General features: G+C 35.5%; 2 protein-coding genes across 3 annotated transcripts in view; one reads left to right on the plus strand and one right to left on the minus strand.

The window, feature by feature from the left end:
* The window catches only part of GPR19 (G protein-coupled receptor 19), an 86,074-nt gene extending 77,423 nt beyond the window's left edge, over positions 1–8,651 (plus strand). The window contains exon 6 of the mRNA XM_074269148.1: positions 7,094–8,651. Within this exon, the coding sequence (XP_074125249.1) occupies positions 7,094–7,122 (29 nt within the window). The 3' untranslated portion in view covers positions 7,123–8,651. The remainder of the gene's footprint in view (positions 1–7,093) is intronic.
* A 7,742-nt stretch (positions 8,652–16,393) lies between these two features.
* Positions 16,394–19,061, minus strand: part of CREBL2 (cAMP responsive element binding protein like 2) — a 28,625-nt gene continuing 25,957 nt past the window's right edge. For both annotated transcript variants that reach the window (XM_074269158.1, XM_074269157.1), the window contains exon 4: positions 16,394–18,802. In XM_074269158.1, coding sequence (XP_074125259.1) covers positions 18,798–18,802 — 5 coding nt within the window. In that variant the 3' untranslated portion in view covers positions 16,394–18,797. The remainder of the gene's footprint in view (positions 18,803–19,061) is intronic.

Genomic DNA, 19,061 nt, shown 5'->3' on the forward strand with positions numbered 1-19,061 from the left:
AGGAATCCTTACTTGGCTACTCCTGGTAATAGCTAAAGTCTCAAAGTCTGTGGTGAATAATAATACGTAAAAGTACAAGTTTCAAACTTTGCCTGGAAAATTCAAATATTTTGAATAATATTCCCATTTATTCCCAAATTAAATTTAAATAGGCTGTGAAGGGATTAATTCATGTTATTTTTCAGGCCTAGGCTAAGCCCTTGATTAATATTCTAGACATTTTTAAGCAGAGCACCCTCTGGTGGATTTACATGAATGCTGCAGCTTCTTTGGAACTCCTAAACTACCCAAAGGATGGACCACAGAAGAGGAACTGAAAAAGCTGAATTAGACCTCAAGTAGAGCATCATCTGGTGGGCAAATCAGGTATCTCACCCCTTCCTAGTTAGGCAGTAATAATTATCCCTCTACAAACTTAAGAAAGGCATCACTTACAATACAACCAAAGGGTTCCACATGATGGCTAATATTACAAAAAGAAATAATCAGTCCATAAGATTTTATTGAGGTCCTACTGTGTCCCTCCTATTATGTTGGTTGGTTGGTTGGTTAGTTGGTTGGAGGTTGTCTTTCATTCTTGAAGAGAATTCTTAAAAGAGACCTTGAGGTGTCTTTGCATTGCTTTTTCTGATCACCTTGTGAGTGCTTGCCCTGTGTGAGTTCTCCATAAAATCCTCTTTTTGGCAAGTGCACATTTAGCATTCAAACAATGGAGCTGTGCTCGCTCTCTGCAGTAGAACTGAATATTTAGCAGCTTAGTCCAACAAAGGACCTTGGCGTCTGGTATCTTATTCTGCCAGGTGATCTTCAGCTTCCTAAGATAATTAAAATAGCTCTGGTATACTGTCCAGGTTGCACAGGCGTACAACATTACATCAGCACAATGGCTCTGTAGACTTTCAGTTTGATAGGCAATATCATACCTCTCCTCTCCCATACTTTCCTTCAGAGTCTCCCAAATACTGAGCTAGCTCTGGCAATTCATATGTTAATCTCATTATCAATGTGGACATCCCTGGAATACAGCCAAGGTAAGTGAACTTACCCACAGCATTCAAAACTTCTCCATTTGCTGTAACGGATGTTTCCACATATGGATGATGTGGTGTTGGGCAATGAAGGTGTTCTTAGGTAGGAAGGAGATACCTGATCTGCCCACCAGACGATGCTCTACTTGAGGGTCTAATTCAGGTTTTTCAGTTCCTCTTCTGTAGTCCATCCCTTGGGTAGCATTCATACCTCAGTTTCCTCATCTATAAAATGGGAATCATAATAGCACCCTCCCAGGGTTATTATAAGGATCAAATAAGATAATAATTGTAAAGAACTTAGCACAGCACCTGGCACCAAATAAACATTAGCTAGTATTATTAGATCATCAGAGATGATGAAAAGTAAAAAATGGCAAATAAGCCAGTGTGCCTAGATTTAAATTATATGCTATGTACTACATGGGTATTGTACTAAGTTCTGAGAATATAAAGAAAAGCAAAAGACAGATTCTACTCTTAAGGAGCTCACAACCTAATGGGGGAAGACAACATGCAAACAATTACATACAGAATAAATCGGAAATCATCGAGAAAAGAAAGACATTGAATAAGGGATATTGGAAAAATGCTTCCTGTAAAAGGTGAAAATTTTGCTGGGACTTGAAAGAAACTAAGAAAGTCAGGCCTAGATGAGGAGGGAGAACATTCCAATCATGGAGGACAGTCGATAAAAAAAAGTCTGGAATTGATAAAGTATCTAGTTCCAGGAACAGCAAGGAAGCCAAGGAGGTAGAAGTTTAAGATATGAGAAGACTGAAAAGGTGGGAAGGGCTAAATTATGAAGGATTGTGAATATCAAATAGAGGATTTTATATTTAATCCTGAAGGGGATAGGGAGCTGCTAAACAGAGTTTATTGAGAAGCCAGGTATGACATGTGCAGACCTGACTTTTAGGAAAATAATTGAATGGAGGAAAGATTTCAGTGAGGCTGCAAGCTGACCAACCAGTAGGCTATTGTCAGAATCCAAGTATGAGTTGTTGAAGCTCTGAACTAGGGTGGAGATAGCATCGGAGGAGACAGGGGATGGATTTGAGAGAATTTGCAAAATCAACTAGCCTTAGCAACAGATTGGATATGGGGATGGGGGTTGGGAGTCAAGTGATAACGAGTACTCTTAAGATGATCAGATTGAGAGTCTTAGGAGACTGGCAGAATGGTAGTGCCCTTGATGTAATAAGGAAGTTTAGAAAGGAGGAACATTTTGAAGAGGAAAAATAATGAATTTAATTCTGGACAAGTTGAATTTAAGATGGATTTTAAGATGTCTAATAGGCAATTGGAGACTCTAGACTGGAGGTCAGCAGAGAGGTCAGGACTGGGTAAGTAGATTTGAGAATCATCAGCAGAGAGATCACCAAATGAAATAGTATAGAGGGAAAAGAGAATAAGGCTCAAGACAGCCCTGTGGGATAGCTAGGGTCAGTTGACAGTGAAGAGATATTTGGAGGAGCAATGAAATTAGGGGATAAGATATTGGGTTACACTTAGGATATTCATTTCATAAGTTCATTTAGAGCACTAAGTATACAGGGGCTGTGCCAGATGCTACAGATACAAAGACAAAAACAAAAAATTCCTCTGGGACAAAACAATTACCGCCCTTAAATTCTAGGGAATGTATTTAAGTGAAAAAAATGCAATATAATTTTATCAGTCTAACTCTAAGCATTTATTAAGCACTTACTGTGTACTAGGCATTGTGCTAAGCACTGGGAGTTCAAAGAAGAAGCCCTCCAGAAGTTCATTCTAATACAAGGAGACAACACAATTACAGTTGATAGAAAACACTTTATAGGGGGGAATGAGGGGAGGGAAATCAAGACAGCCCCCCCAAGACAGGTCAGAGATTGACTTTTGAGCTGAGTCCTGAAGAAAACCAGGAATTTTAAGAGACAGAGAGGAAGAGAAGTCAAGACACAGGAGACAGCAAGTATAAAGGAAGCTAGATGCTGCCATAATGTACAGAGTACTCGGCCTGGGACCAAAGAAGACACTAGTTCAAATACAGCCTCAGACATTGACTAGCTGTGTGACCCTGGGTAAGTAACTGAACTTGTTTGCCTCGTTTCCTTATCTGTAAAGTGGGGGTCATAATAGCACCAACTTCCCAAGGTTATTATAAAGAGCAAATAAGATAATAATTGTAAAGAGCTTAGCACAGCACCTGGCACATAGTAAGCACCAAATAAACATTAGCTAGTATTATTAAATCATCGCATAGATGATGAAAAATTTAAAATGGCAAATAGGTCAATATGGGTGGACTTCAGAGTCAATGTAGAGAGTAGTGTAAGAAAATTGGAAAGGGTTTTTTTTTTGTTTTGTTTTGTTTTTGTTTTTTTTTTTTTGAGGCTGGGGTTAAGTGACTTGCCCAGGGTCACACAGCTAGGAAGTGTTAAGTGTCTGAGATCAGATTTGAACTCGGGTCCTCCTGAATTCAAGGCTGGTGCTCTATCCACTGCGCCACCTAGCTGCCACCAAAAGGTTTTTTTTAAGTTTAAAAATATCTCTTAAAATATCAAAAAAAATTAGGAATTGTCTAAATTGAGAATGGCTTTAAATAATAGAGGGAGTTTCACATTTAATCCTAATAGAAATAGGGGGAGTCTTTGGAGTTTATTGAGTACAGTACCAATTTGACACAGTTGGACCAATATTGATATTTTATAATTAGTGACATCAGAAAAGGCTTTCTGTAGGAGGAGGCAATGTTCAACATGAACCTTGAAGAAAGCTAATGCTTCTATGGACTAATGTCATGGGAGGGAGTATTGATCACAGGTGTACTACCATCCTGAATGTGGAGTGAACATATTTACTCAAGCACTTTAAAGAATGTGAGCTAAATATATTAATGTCTTTTTGTAAGTTTTGATAACTAGATATTAGTCACGGCAGCCTGACATGCATTTAGCTAACTCTTTGCCAAATATTAAATAACCCAATAAACTTGCCAGGAGGTGTTTATAATAATGGGAATTTCCTACCAAAATGAGTGCCTTCAAGCTCCTATATGCCTACTCAAGCAAAATCCTGCAAGTTTGTACCAAGACTAAGAAATAAAGAAACTATAATAAATCAATTTTGTAATCTCAGAACTTCACAAAAAGCCAGCTATAATTAGAATAGACCAAACAGAACGTAATTTTATGAGATAACAAGAAAAGTTAGAACAAAATCAAAAGAAAAGGAGGAGGAGAAGAAGGAGGAGGAGGAGGAGGAGAAAGAGAAGGAGAAGAAGAGGAGGAAGAAGAGAAAGAAAAGAAGAGAAAAAGAATAACCACCACCAAGAAGAAAGCTGTATGTTAAAAAAAAAAAAAAACCACAACAACCTAGAAAACAGGTCAAAAGAGAAAATTTAAGAATCATCAAGCAGCCTGAAAATCATGATAAAAACAAAATGCCTGAGTACTCTATTTCAAGAAATTATATTTTTAAATGCCCAAATCTATTAGAACAAGAGGACAAAGTAAAAATAAAAAAATAATCCCCCATTCACCCTCTGCAAGGAACTGCAAAAAAAAATAAAAAATAAAAAATCCCAAGAATGTCACATTCAAAATCCAAACTTCCTAGTTTAAAGAAAAATCCCCTCAAGCAGCCAGGCCTTACCAGGTCCAACTCCCCACCAATTTTTGTGATGGATTAAGCTGGTGCTACAGTATTGACCAATGTCTCTAGACAAACCATGACCTGGCCAACACAAGCCTTATCCAGGACAAGAAACAAAACACCTCTTGTCACTTGCTTCCAGTGAGTCCAGAGCATATTAACTGTCTGATCTAAGTGTCATTGCCACAACTCCAGATTTAATTGCCTAGAACTCTCTTCACTCCCAAGCCACAGACTTTCACTTATGGTAAGATTGTCCCTTGGGTGGTGTAATAGATACTAAGCCAGGAATTCACCCCCTTACTAACTTTAGGGGTATTAGGTAGTTTCCATTGTGTGGTGAGGAAACCAGAGAAAGGGTTTTTCCCTTCCCAGTAATTAACTCTGATTTGTTATTGTATAGTATAGAGCCTTAGTTTAACTTGAAGTGAAAAAAGTATATCTTGTAATTCAACTCAAAATACCCTGTCTCTCCATGCCCAGGGAATGCTAATAATAAGTACTCTCTGTTCTTTCAATACACCACCCTGAGTATATGTGCTCAAGAAGTCAATAAAAGAACTTGGGACACAGAAGGGAGGGGGTGATGCATTCTAGGAATGAGGAAAGAAAGGAAATAAGGCTTTTATTAAGCACCTACTCTGTTCCATGCAATGTGTTAAGTCATTCCCAGATATCCCATTTGATCCTTACAACCTTTTAAGATAGATGCTATCGATATCCCCATTTCACAGTGAAGGAAACTGAGTCAGACAGATTAAGTGACTCGTGCAGGATCACACATAACTAATAAGTATTTAAGTCTGGATTTGAACTCATGTATTCCTGACTCCAGACCTACCAAAATGACTCCCTGCTTCATAAGCTTTTAAGAGAAAGAATTTGAAATTAAGAGAGTAAAAAGTAAGCTAGTTTGTCTTGGAAATAAAATCCATGAAAGGAAGTCTTTGGAAAGGTGGACTAGACCCAGATTGCATAACATTGTGTCCAACTTAGCTCCAGCACACTACCACTCCCAGCTCACATTCCCACCAGCAGGCCGAATCCCTGGAGGGGAAGCTGATTATTCAGCTTCAATGGGCATACCTTGTGGTTGGCTTCTCAGGGTTCCTTCACAGAGCATGCTGCTTCAAGTTTAAGAGCTAATCTGTAGTTGGTCTAATCCAGGAAAGTCACTCAGCTTCTGGGCTATCTCCTTACAAGTTAGAGCATCTCTAAGTGGTCACTGATCCATCCCTTGGACTCCCTGAATTTACTCTGTACTGAGCAACAGTAGTCTAGTCTTGTGCTCAATTGGAAGCTACCGTGCTCCCTCTGCTGGCGTATTATTTTACTCTGAGAGGACAAAAATGTCCTCAGCCTATGGTTGGTAGAAGCTTTTCCATTTCTGTTCCCTCAGGACTATGGGTATAAGGATTTTGGCCTTCCTGGCAAGGGATGGGAAATGTTAAGTCTCTCCTATTCCACAGTCTGTTTCAGACCCAAATAAGGGAACTTATGGTGACCATCCTGTACATTTCTGAAATTCTGGTTGGGTCTTTGCCACTGAGCAAAGTTTATTTTCTCTTCTTCCCTTTACATGTGCAACTGAGCTGCTCAAAGCTTTAGGTCTCTTTCTAGGTTATTCCATTTATAAATGAAGGGGCAGATATCATGATCTCTGTCTTGGCCACATATGACTATCAATCTGCTGAAATCTAAAACTTACGTGTGTGTGTGTGTGTGTGTGTGTGTGTGTGTGTGTGTGTGTGTTTCCTATAGGAATCAGGGAGTTCTCAAAACTATAGTCATACCTGTGATTTAGGAATGATAATTTGGTGGGGCACGGTTATGAATAACCCTTATCCCAGTATTTATGGAGGTGTGTGAATCATTTGCGCTCCAGAGTTTTGGGTTATAGTAAGACTAAAGCTGTCTATTTGTACTATGTTCTGTATCAATATAGTGAACACCTGGGAACAAGGGATCACAAAGCTGTCTAAAGAGAGGCAGGTCAGAAAAGCATTATAGATCAAAACTTCTATGTCAATCGGCAGTAGGATCCAGCTTGTAAATAGCCACTGCACTTCCAGCCTGATTAAGAAGGGGAAATCTATGATTTGGAAGATGTTTCATCCCCTCTAGGACCCCCATTAGACAACCTTGTGTTCATACTCCTAGACCACTTAGTTTTGTATCTCTGGCTTGTATTAGTCATCCGTTTCATGTTTCCTTACTACATTTGTTGGCATTTCAAACTTTTCTAACACTGTATTAAGAGCTCTTTCTGCCGCACTTCTGATATATCCAGAGGGAGACGATTCTAGTTCACTCAGAGCCATGAACTGAATTGGTGAGAGAGACCTTTATTCCCTCTCTGACTCTGGTTCTGAGAAATGGGTCTGGGGATATTTCTCTTTGATTTCCTTTGTCCTTTTATATTTCAGGTGTCTGCTGCAATCCCCATCGGATCTGATAGTGCAAGCTATGTAACAATCTTGGAACTAGTATTAAAGGCAGCATCCTATCTTGGATGCTCTGAGAAGCCAGAGTGTCTGGGACTCAAGAATAAGGGGATTTGGACTTGGAATTGTGTTCTATAGGCAGTGAGCTAAGCTTTGAACTTCTTCCTTTTCCCAGAGACTGGGATGTTACAAAGGTGGGGGAAGAAATGCGGAAAATTATGTCCACCAGTATTGTGGAAATAAGTTTATGTATTTTGAATTTTTTGTATAAAAAATAAACTAAACCACAGAAATCTACATAAATGATATTCTAGATTACTAAGTGGGGTTGGCAGAGAGAGAGCCTGAAATACTAAAAATTATTCCCTAAGGCAAACACGGAAGGTCAATAACGGGGATCAGTTCAATTTTATAGCCCTACTCTCCGTGGAGATCCTGGTTAGCCCCACCTTGTTGCATCCAGTCAGAAATCCAAGATACGTCAAACCACTGAGGTTAATTTCTCCTATAAATCTTCCTATGGCCATGCCATCTTTGTTGAATCTCTTTTGGGCTTATAGCTCGCCATGGCACTCTGCCTCATGGTGTCATTCCCCTCCCTCTTCCTCAAGCCTTATGGTGTCTATCTCCTTATTATAGCTAACTAACTGTTTTAGGGTGCTAAACTCCTCTATGCATTTAGCCTGCCATCTAAGGTCATACTCCAATCTCATGAGGTGTTCTCTTTCTCCTGGTTAATTATGAGTTCCACTAGGGAACTTGTCTATTCCATTGGTGACTCTTAAAAATCCCTTTCGTTGCTAACTATGTTTTTCCAATTCTATTTCACATTTACTATTCATTTTGTCTGAAATCTCTTCTCCTAAAAAAATGTACCTCTTGCCAAAGAGAATGGCCATTGTGAATTCTTCACATGACCAAATCCTAACATTTGGTGCCTTCTAAATATCATCATTAAGACACATTGTCAATTCTCTATTTCTTTGAATATGTACATTTTTTCTTAAAGAAAATAGTTTTTTTCTCTTTTTTTCCCCATCTGTCATTAGTTTAAACACTTTTTCCTATCACATACTTTTAATTATATATTCTGCTTTTCTTTAAAAATTTGGGGCTTTTAAAAATTGTTTTTCTTCTTTTTCTACCAAAGGACATAATTAAATTATTTAAATTAAATATTAAATTAAGTGGTTTTTTTAGGATTCTCTCTCATCTAACAGAGAGGGACTGGTGATTTTTAAAACACTAACAACAGTATTTTGTTTATTTTCTACCATTTTTGTGTTTTGGTGTTTTCAATTTTTCCTATGGAAGATCTCTTTTCCCATGAAGACCAAATCTCTGTTTATTGTGGAAACAGCTCGAAAATTCATAACAGTAAAATACTGAAAACAAAGGAAACACATTCTTAAGTAGCTCCAAGGACCAAAGTTGGAGTCGATAACTATTTTACTAAAAATAAGTAATGTTTTTATATAAACACAAAAGTCAGAAGGCTACACTATATAAATGGAAAACAAATCAAATCAAGGTGTTTGGGTTTTGTGGTTATTTGTTGATTAGGTTTGATCTTGTTTTTTGTTTTTGCTTTTGTTTTTTTTTTTTTTTTAAAGAATTAGGGTTCTTCCCCAAAGACTCTGCTAAAAAGCTACTAGAAATAATTCAAAATTTCAGCAAAGTGGCAGGATACAAAATAAATCCACATAAATCCTCAGCATTTTTATATATCACTAACAAAATGCAACAGCAAGAGATACAAAGAGAAATTCCATTCCAAACAAATGTTGAGAGTATAAAATATTTGGGAATCCATCTACCAAAGAAAAGTCAGGAATTATATGAGAAAAATTACAAAACACTTGCCACAAAAATAAAATCAGATTTAAATAATTGGAAAGACATTCAGTGCTCTTGGATAGGCCGAGCGAATATAATAAAGATGACAATACTCCCCAAACTAATCTATTTATTTAGTGCTATACCAATCAGACTCCCAAGAAACTATTTTAATGACCTAGAAAAAATAACAACAAAATTCATATGGAAGAATAAAAGGTCAAGAATTGCAAGGGAACTAATGAAAAAAAACTCAGAGGAAGGTGGTCTAAGTGTACCTGATCTAAAGCTATATTATATAGCAGCAGTCACCAAAACCATTTGGTATTGGCTAAGAAATAGACCGGTAGATCAGTGGAACAGATTAGATACAAAGGACAAAAAAGGGTACATCTATAGCAATCTAATCTTTGACAAACCCAAAGATTCCAACATTAGGGATAAAAATTCATTATTCGGAAAAAACTGTTGGGAAAACTGGAAATTAGTATGGCAGAAATTAGATATGGATCCACACTTAACACCATATACCAAGATAAGATCAAAATGGGTCCATGATTTAGGCATAAAGAGGGAGATAATAAATAGATTAGAGGAACAGAGGATAATCTACCTCTCAGACTTGTGGAGGAGGAAGGAATTTATGACCAGAGGAGAACTAGAGATCATTATTGATCACAAAATAGAAGATTTTGATTACATCAAACTAAAAAGTTTCTGTACAAATAATACTAATGCAAACAAGATTAGAAGGGAAGTAACAAATTGGGAAAATATTTTTAAAAACAAAGGTTCTGACAAAGGTCTCATTTCCAAAATATATAGAGAACTGACCATAATTTATAAGAAACCGAACCATTCTCCAATTGATAAATGGTCAAAGGATATGAACAGACAATTCTCAGAGGAAGAAATTGAAACTATATCCACTCACATGAAAGAGTGTTCCAAATCACTACTGATCAGAGAAATGCAAATTAAGACCACTCTGAGATACCACTACACACCTGTCAGATTGGCTAAGATGACAGGAACAAATAATGACAAATGTTGGAGGGGATGTGGGGAAATTGGGACACTAATACATTGCTGGTGGAGTTGTGAAAGAATCCAGCCATTCTGGAGAGCAATCTGGAATTATGCCCAAAAAGTTATCAAACTGTGCATACCCTTTGACCCAGCAGCGCTACTACTGGGATTATATCCCAAAGAAATACTAAAGAGTGGAAAGAGACATATATGTGCCAAAATGTTTGTGGCAGCTCTTTTTGTTGTAGCTAGAAACTGGAAGATGAATGGATGTCCATCAGTTGGAGAATGGTTGGGTAAATTGTGGTATATGAAGGTTATGGAATATTATTGCTCGGTAAGAAATGACCAGCAGGAGGAATACAGAGAGGCCTGGAGAGACTTAAATCAACTGATGCTGAGTGAAATGAGCAGAACCAGAAGATCACTGTACACTTCAACAACAATACTGTATGAGGATGTATTCTGATGGAAGTGGAAATCTTCAACATAAAGAAGATCCAACTCACTTCCAGTTGATCAATGATGGACAGAGGTAGCTACACTCAGAGAAGAAACACTGGGAGGGGAATGAAAATTGTTAGCACTAATATCTGTCTGCCCAGGTTGCATGTACCTTCGGATTCTAATGTTTATTGTGCAACAAGAAAATGATATTCGCACACATGTATTGTACCTAGACTATATTGTAACACATGTAAAATGTATGGTATTGCCTGTCATCGGGGGGAGGGAATAGAGGGAGGGGGGGTAATTTGGAAAAATGAATACAAGGGATAATATTATAAATATATATATATATATATATATATATATATATATATATATATATATAAAAGAATTAGGGTTCTTGATTCTAAATATATATATATATCTAGGAACCAACCTTTGCTTTAAAAAAAAAAAAGAAAAGAAAAAGAAAGAAAAGCTGATTCAGGGTCAGTGTGAAAAAATCAAAAACCCTCTATTGGGGAAAAAAAAAGGTATGAAATAGATCTTAGAGAATGTGGTATAGGAAATAGAAGCATTGCTCATTTAAGGGGACTGTGGATTTTGTGTTTTAAAGATGTTCTCAATCAAAAAAGGCCTATTCATTACCATCCTTTGGAACCTTTATATTTTCCCTTCTCCACCCCTCCCCCCCAACAAAAGACTGGAAGACCACTTGTTAGGGATATTTTAGGAGTTTTGTTCACATGTGGCTTAGACTAAATGACTTTTGACCTCTCTTGCAATGCAAATTCGGTAGAGATTTGTGCTGATATTCACTATTCCTTATCTTTACACATGCATTTATTGGGGGGGGGGAGAGAATTTTTCTAATAAAAGTCCTGCCCTACCAAAACTGTTTGCAAATATTTCTTATGGAGTTTAACCATGTATTCTTCCTAAGAATTCTGGTTTCAAATTGATCTCTGGTTGATTGTGGTTCAGAACAATTTAACATTGTTAATTGCCTCCCAGACTCTCTATTAAGGATCTAGAGATCTATAGAATTCTTGAAAGGCCTAGGAGAGTTGCAATTTATCTATTCAATAAGTTTGTCTAAGCAAGGACATGCCTTTATCTTCTTCGATGTCATTGTCTTATGAGATTTGATAAATTCATTCTTAAAATTTATAGGAAAATTATACAATACATTTTGTAATTTCTCAGTATGGGACTGAGTTTATCAAATAAATAACCCATTTTGAATAGTATAACACATTTAGTAAAAATAGAAAATGTCGATAAATATTAAAAATAAACTAAATTTTGGCTACATTATATAACTCAGAAAATAAAAAGTATGGGAAACACTTCCCTTAAGAACACATAATTGTATAATACAGACTTGGTCTATATCATAACAAAAAATATTGTGGGGAATGTGTTCTAGAGCAGAAATATCAAGCTTATAGCCCCTTGTAGTCAGCAAAACTCCCTTATACAAATGGAATCACATTAAAAAGCAAGTGAGAAATGATTGAAAAATAAATTAAAAGTAATACAGCAAACATATTTTTAATTTGTGGTTAATATGTGGCCCACATCAATAGGTTTCTATTTGAGTTTGACATCACTATTCTAGAAATAATAATACTTGTTCTAGAAAAAAACAATAAAAATGAAAATCCCTGACCTTGTTCCATGAAAACATTTCTGTCAAGCTATTATGTTCTTTTGCACAGAAGATGATATTTTCTGTCAAAATTCTATCTTTGAGACAGATAAAAGGGCTGGCAAGATTCAGTTATTGGACCTTTGCTCAAAAAAGACATATATAGTTGTTGAAGTTATTATATACTGAAGGATTTCAGGTAGTATGGGGGTTCCCACCCTAAACCATGAACTCCCCATTTTTAAGTCTAATGATGTTTAAAATTTGCCTTCCTACTGAATTAGCTAAATATTTCTATGCCACCTACATCACCATAAATGAGTCATAACCCTCATTAGCCACTCAGACAGGTAGAAGTATCTAGTATGAGAGTTATCAGTCATGTTGAAATATCCCAAATATTGTTTTTCTAACTATATTCTATAATCATGAATTATTTGAACTTCAAACTTTACCACCTTGGTTTATTTTCCACCTTATAATAAAATGGAACAAAAGAAATAAGAACTACACGGGCCCAAATAGTAATGAAAACATATATGCCAATAATTACTATGCCATTCTTGATGTAATACCAGTGATTCATAAAATTGACCTACTTACATGGAATCTGGTGATCTCTTTCAATTAACAAGACTATAGTAATTGTATTATACCAGGAGTTTCTAACCAATTGTTCCGTGTTAGTACATAGTTAAACACACACACACACACACACACACACACACACACACACACACACACACAGTCAAAAACAAATCAAGAATACGCTAAATATAATCAAATTCAATCAAAACCATAGCAAATGTTATTCTATTTCCTGATTCTACAAGAGGTAAGAAAGGATTCAAACCAAATTTGGAGTTATAAAGTTGAATTTGGAAAAGAAAAATTTGGAGAAATCTGAGATTGAGGAAAATTTGATAGAGAATAATCTCTAAACCTATATAATAGGGTTTGAAAGATGAAAAGAAAGAAGGGCAACTAAGGAGATCAGAGAATAGGATGGGAAGAGGAAGATACAGCAAGAAATGATAGCTACAGAATAAGACAAGATAAATAGTATAAATGAAGGTCAAAGCAAAAACTACAGAGTGAATTTATAGACAAATGGGTGAATAGGAATTTGGTCCAAACCAGAAAAGCAGAAATGACTATAAAGTCTGTGCTTATAGTAAGGAAAAGAAGTTGTGAGATTATAAAGTTAAGAGGAGATGATTGACTGTCTTTAAAAAATAACAATGGGGGGCAGCTAGGTGGCGCAGTGGATAGAGCACTAGCCCTGAATTCAGGAGGACCCGAGGTCAAATCTGGTCTCAGACACTTAACACTTCCTAGCTGTGTGACCCTGGGCAAGTCACTTAACCCCAGCCTCAAAATAAATAAATAAATAAATAAATAGCAATGGATTGTTCCTATAGGAAATTAAAATGAGGTTTTAATAGGAAGGAGGGATCTGAGATAAAAGAGGGATGTGATTTTATTTTTTTTTTTTTTTTAGGATTTTGAGTGAAAGTGTTAATACAAGAGAAAGAGAAAGGACAGCTATAAAATTAAGAGTTGAAAAACAGATTTGAGGGTCATCTTGAAAAGAGGGAATTGGACTCTCTAAAGTAGCTGGCAGAACATCAAAGATTAAAATAATGAACTCTAGAAGCCATCAGTTGAGATTATTCAATCAGAGGCAGAAAAATAATCTAAGAAAAGTAGTACTTGGTGATTCCCTAAGAGATAATGAGGCAGCTATTCTTTGATCTGTTAATAATGTCTTCATTAGAATGTCTTCAGGTAGTATTATGTATCTAAGACATAACAAAGAATTTCCTGAGATTTATTAAAACCAGGTGACAACTACCCACTTTTATGATTGGTATGGGCACAATGATACTGCCAGAATGAACCTAAAAAAGTATTGACAATGATTATGAAGTTTTAGGCAAGAGAATGAAATCACAGTGTTATTCCACTCTCTCTTACCTACTGAATGCAAAGGATACAGAAAATAAAATTTTATTTGGGGAGCAATCTGGCTAGAAATTTGATATCTGAGAATAGGATTTGGATTTCTTGACCAGTTTAAAAGAGGATTGATGTTCTGATCAGATTTTATAAATCTAATGAAGACCAATTTAAAATGTAATTGTCAAATAACTTGGAAATTTCATTTAAAAAACTTCAAATTTAAAAAAGAAGTTGGAAGAGAGAGAAGACTGCTCATGTTTTTTTTCTCAATTTGATACTATAAGGAATAGCTACAAAGAAAACAGCAGTTGAGTTACCCAGAAGTGCTCAAGGGAAAAAATCCAAGAAATGAGTCGAATAAATGAAACCCATGTATTCAAATGTCTACACACAATGCCCAAAGTCCAACAAGCAAAAGGAACTAGGGGTTCCAACTAGAGATTCTAGCCTAAGTAGACAAATTTGACCTAACAGGTATCTCTAAGTCTTGGTAGGATGAAACCCATGACTGGACCATAGCTCTGGAGAAGTATAACTTCTTCAAAAGAAATATAACAGATAAAAAGGAAGGGTTAGGCACTGTTATATTAAGAAGGCAAACCCATGCAAGGAAATCCAAGAAGAGGCGCAAGAATGCAGGGAGGTCAAGATGGAGACTATTTGGGCGAAGGTACAACAAAGGAAGAAACAGAAATGATTTTAACATGGCAGTCTGAAGACTACTTGGAAAAAAAAAAGATTAATTTGGGGCACAAGTCAAAAGCCTGGCAAAAGAGGCTTCAATAATCTGATTTGACATAGTGACAACTTCATCCTTTAAATAGCAAAGGAGCAAATAAGAGGAAATTCTATTCTGGATCTGATTCTTATCAATAGGGAAGGAACTGGTTGCTGGAATAGAAATGTCCAGGAGGGCAATCAGGATGGTGAAGAGCCTTAAATCCATGTCATGTCACAGAAAGATCAGTTGAAGGAAGTGGTTATTTTTAGCCTAGAAAAGAGAAGACTTTGGAGAACACAAGAGCAGTCTCCATCAATCTGAAAGGTTGTCATGTACAGGGGGAAATTTATTCTGTTAGCCCCAGGAAACTGAACCATGAAAATGAGTACATGTTGTATGAGGTAAAATTAAATTAAATGGAAACAAAACCTTCCCTATGATTTCGGTTCTCTAAAAATGAGTTAACTCAAGAATTGTTGCGTTTTCCTTCTTTGAAGGTCTTCAATAAAAGGCTGGATTATGTTGAATATGTTGAATATATTACAGGGAGAATTCTTTTATGTATGGATTGCATTGGATGACAGCTAAGATCCCTTCCAATTTTAAAATTCCGTGTTTCTGTAAATTTAACTCACAAAAAAACCCATCATATAATTTTTGTTGTTCAGTCAAGTCTGTCTTATCATGACCCCATTTGGAATTTTCTTGGCAAAGATACTGGCATGGTTTGCCATCTCCTTCTCCAACTAATTTTACAAATGAGCAACTGAAGCAAACAGGGTGAAACAACTTACCCAGTCACACAGGTATTAAGTGTCTGAGGCCAGATTTGAACTCAGGAAGATGAGTCTTCCTGAATTCAGGCCTGGCACTCTTTCCATTGCTCCCCCTAGTTGCCCACATCATGTATACTATTAAAAGAAACATTTAAACAGAAATAGTTTAGTAATTTGAAGCATGCAATTGAGACCTCATTTTTATTTTTAATAAAAAATATAAATGTACAATGTTCTTTAGAGAAATTAAAATTCCTTCAATGTCCCAGAAATACCATGTAGTTTAAAAATCATATTTCTTTTTATGCAATATATGTGTTTGATTTCTTGCAAAATTTATCAATTATGTTATAGTGTGCCTTTATTTCAATGAAAATTTTAGACATCTCCCTTATAATAAGCCAAATTAGGTCTATCATAATTGAAAGATGATCAATTGCTAAAAAATGGCACTGGTAAATACTGTCAGTATATTAGCGAATAATGATATAAATTTGCTACAATAAAATAAAAATTATAATATGGAAAGATATTTTCGCCAACTATATCCAAGTCTAAGCTTCACTTTTTAGAACTCATTCAACATACTCTATTGATTTGATGTATAATTTGTACATATACAAATTGATTTGATGATTCATTTATAGGAAATTGAGAATCCAATGCCCTGTAAAGATACATTTTCCCCAGATCTTTCTAATATAAAAAAAGAAAAGTGACACTCATGCAAAGAGTGTTATAGTATGCAACATTTCATGTTCTCTCTCTCTGCTTTTTGCTATCTAACCACACAAGAAATGATAGAACTTTCATAAATGCTATGTTCTTTAACTGAAATGGGACAGGACATGCTCCAGTTTTTTTAACCAATGACCTTTATTATCATGCTGTAAAACTAACCAAAATACACTAACAGCACAATCCTCAAAATACTCAAAACAATTCTTTTTAAAGCCAAGGTACCTTCTCTTGGTTCTATCTGTTTGTCCACAAAGACAAAGCGAAAGTTCTGGAAATAAAAGAAGCACAACAAATTCTAATTTACTCTTACATGAATTACATATCCTCTATATGAGGGTAAAATTATCAACTTTTGTAAAGATATTATAACAAAAGCTCAAATGACCTACATGACACAGAATTACTGTCAGGAAAGAAGTATTTCAAGCATACAGGAACATTCCATTAAAAAAAATTTTTCATTTTGGAATTTTTACATTTACAATAATTATCTGGACAGTATTCAAATGGTCCAGAAATAATGTAAACCAAGTCTTAGGATATTTTTGGAAAACATATGTGATCAAGTAACCAAAAACAATAAAAACATATCCAGTTTCTAAGACATAAAATTTTCTTCATTTTTTATTGCTCTAAAACACAAAGATTGAAGGGAAAGGGAAGGGTTGAATTAGTAGTTTACATTAGTAAACCATTAGGTGGTCACATAACACCAAAGGGGCAAACCTAAGTTTTCACTCCAAAGAACACCAGGTTGTTAGGTTCCCTGGCCAGATGAGGTCATACCGTACAGTCCAAGGAGGATACATATTCACTTTCATGCTCTCGTCATGGTCCACATCATCTTTCTAAGTAAGATTGATCTTCCCTATAATAACATTTTGTAACAAACATTTGGTGAAAAAGCCAATTGATAGGGGATAGTAGGCCAATTGCATAAAATTGTGGTTTAGTAATAAGAGATCAAAACTTCTGATTTAATTATCTAAGAAAGAGACAATGATAAAGGACCTTATCACAGAAGCAGGAATAGAAAAATTAAATCATATCTAGTACTTATTTGTTATTTGTTTTAAATAAGTATATTTTTCAGAGATTTTTATAAAGCCTGATTCCTCATACTGTACCAAACCCTCTTTTGGGGAAGATAAACCTTTAATAAATGAGGGCTTGGATATGAATGATAAAAGTTCTGTGGAAGAATTGCTTTCTGCTCCCCTGGCATCAAACATTTATGGTAATGATGTACACAGTCAAAACACTCATGTTTGAACCTAATGTGAGGCTCAGGAAAGAGAGCTGTGGCTTGGACAGGACCAAAGTACTCATTTACTCTGAGTTTTCCTTGGACCCACAAAAGAGAGCATTCCTCTCTGATAGGTATCCATCGGGCTTGAAAAAAGAACAGAAATATAACCATTCTACTGCGCCTTTCTCAGAATGAACAGAATGGAGTCTCATGTCAAGAAAGAAGCTTGGTATTTTGGTTTCTGTGGCAGCCATTAAAACTATAAGCAATCTGTATGTCACTTTATTACAGATCTTGAGGCAGAAACAAGATCTTGAAGGACCAGCACCTAATTTTAAACTATTTTCTCTAAAACAGTCTCTCAAGCTAGTTAAGTTTGAAAATGTTTTAATTTCTCTCTCTCTCTCTCATCCCCCCAAATGTTTGTGTGCATGTGTATATATATATATGTGCATGTGTATATATACATATATTTTTCTATATTTAGCAATAATAAAATTCTCACTGCATCTAAATACCTTAAAAGTAATTTTAAAGTTTGCTTAATTTATTTGCTAATATAGATGAGGAAATTTCAATAGTTTTTATAAATACAATCGGGGAGGAAAGTGACAAGAGCTTCCAATAGCTTTTCATATGGATTGTCCTTAAAGGTAAAATATAACAGAAAGATCATCATGGATTACAAAAATGGAGGTGCATATAATTGTTAATACATATGCACAGTTTATGCTGGAATGATACACAGAACAGATCTGTGGTTCCTGCAAGAAATATACAAATCACTCAAATAAATTTGATGAAAGAAGTTCAGGTCCATTTTAAAAGCTGAAAACTTTTCATTTAGCAAACAGCCTATTTGGTTTCTCTGAATAAGAAGACATAAAAAACAAAGCAAATAAAGTGACACCAATACACACAATTAAATGAAAAGAACATAATTAACCAATATGGAACTAAGGTGCAAAACTACTGTCTCTTAACTTATTGTTGTCCATGCCACATGGGTTTTTACAAGCATCACATCATGTGCAAATCTACTGCAGCTATAAACATCAAATGAAAGAGGACTGACTATTTTGAATTTTCTTGTTGTTGAGCAAGGTCCTTCAACACACATCACAGATTTTGGTCAACAATTGCAGATTAACATATATGACCACTGAACTGTAGGTAGCAAATTAAATTCTTAAGCCAATCCAGTCCATTCTTCATGTGATTCTGAATGCTCAATTCAGCAACTGATTCGTGAGTATAAATGGAAATGATCCTCACCCTGAAGAGAAAAAAAAAAAAAACAACCTTTAACAAAAAAAATTTCAAACAAACTCCAAATTTGTGATAATCTTCTTTTTTGCTTCAATTAGGCATCTACATAGATTTTTAAAAATATATATAATTATAGAGTAATAGGTTGTTACTGTTCAATTCAATTTTAAAATTAAAATGTTTCTTGATCAATTCACTGAAAAACCAATTCTCTTCACGCAAGAACAAAACTTCTCATTTAGAAAGGAATGTAAAAAATTGATTAT

Source organism: Sminthopsis crassicaudata, chromosome 5 (assembly GCF_048593235.1).
Source record: "Sminthopsis crassicaudata isolate SCR6 chromosome 5, ASM4859323v1, whole genome shotgun sequence".
Taxonomy (NCBI): domain Eukaryota; kingdom Metazoa; phylum Chordata; class Mammalia; order Dasyuromorphia; family Dasyuridae; genus Sminthopsis; species Sminthopsis crassicaudata.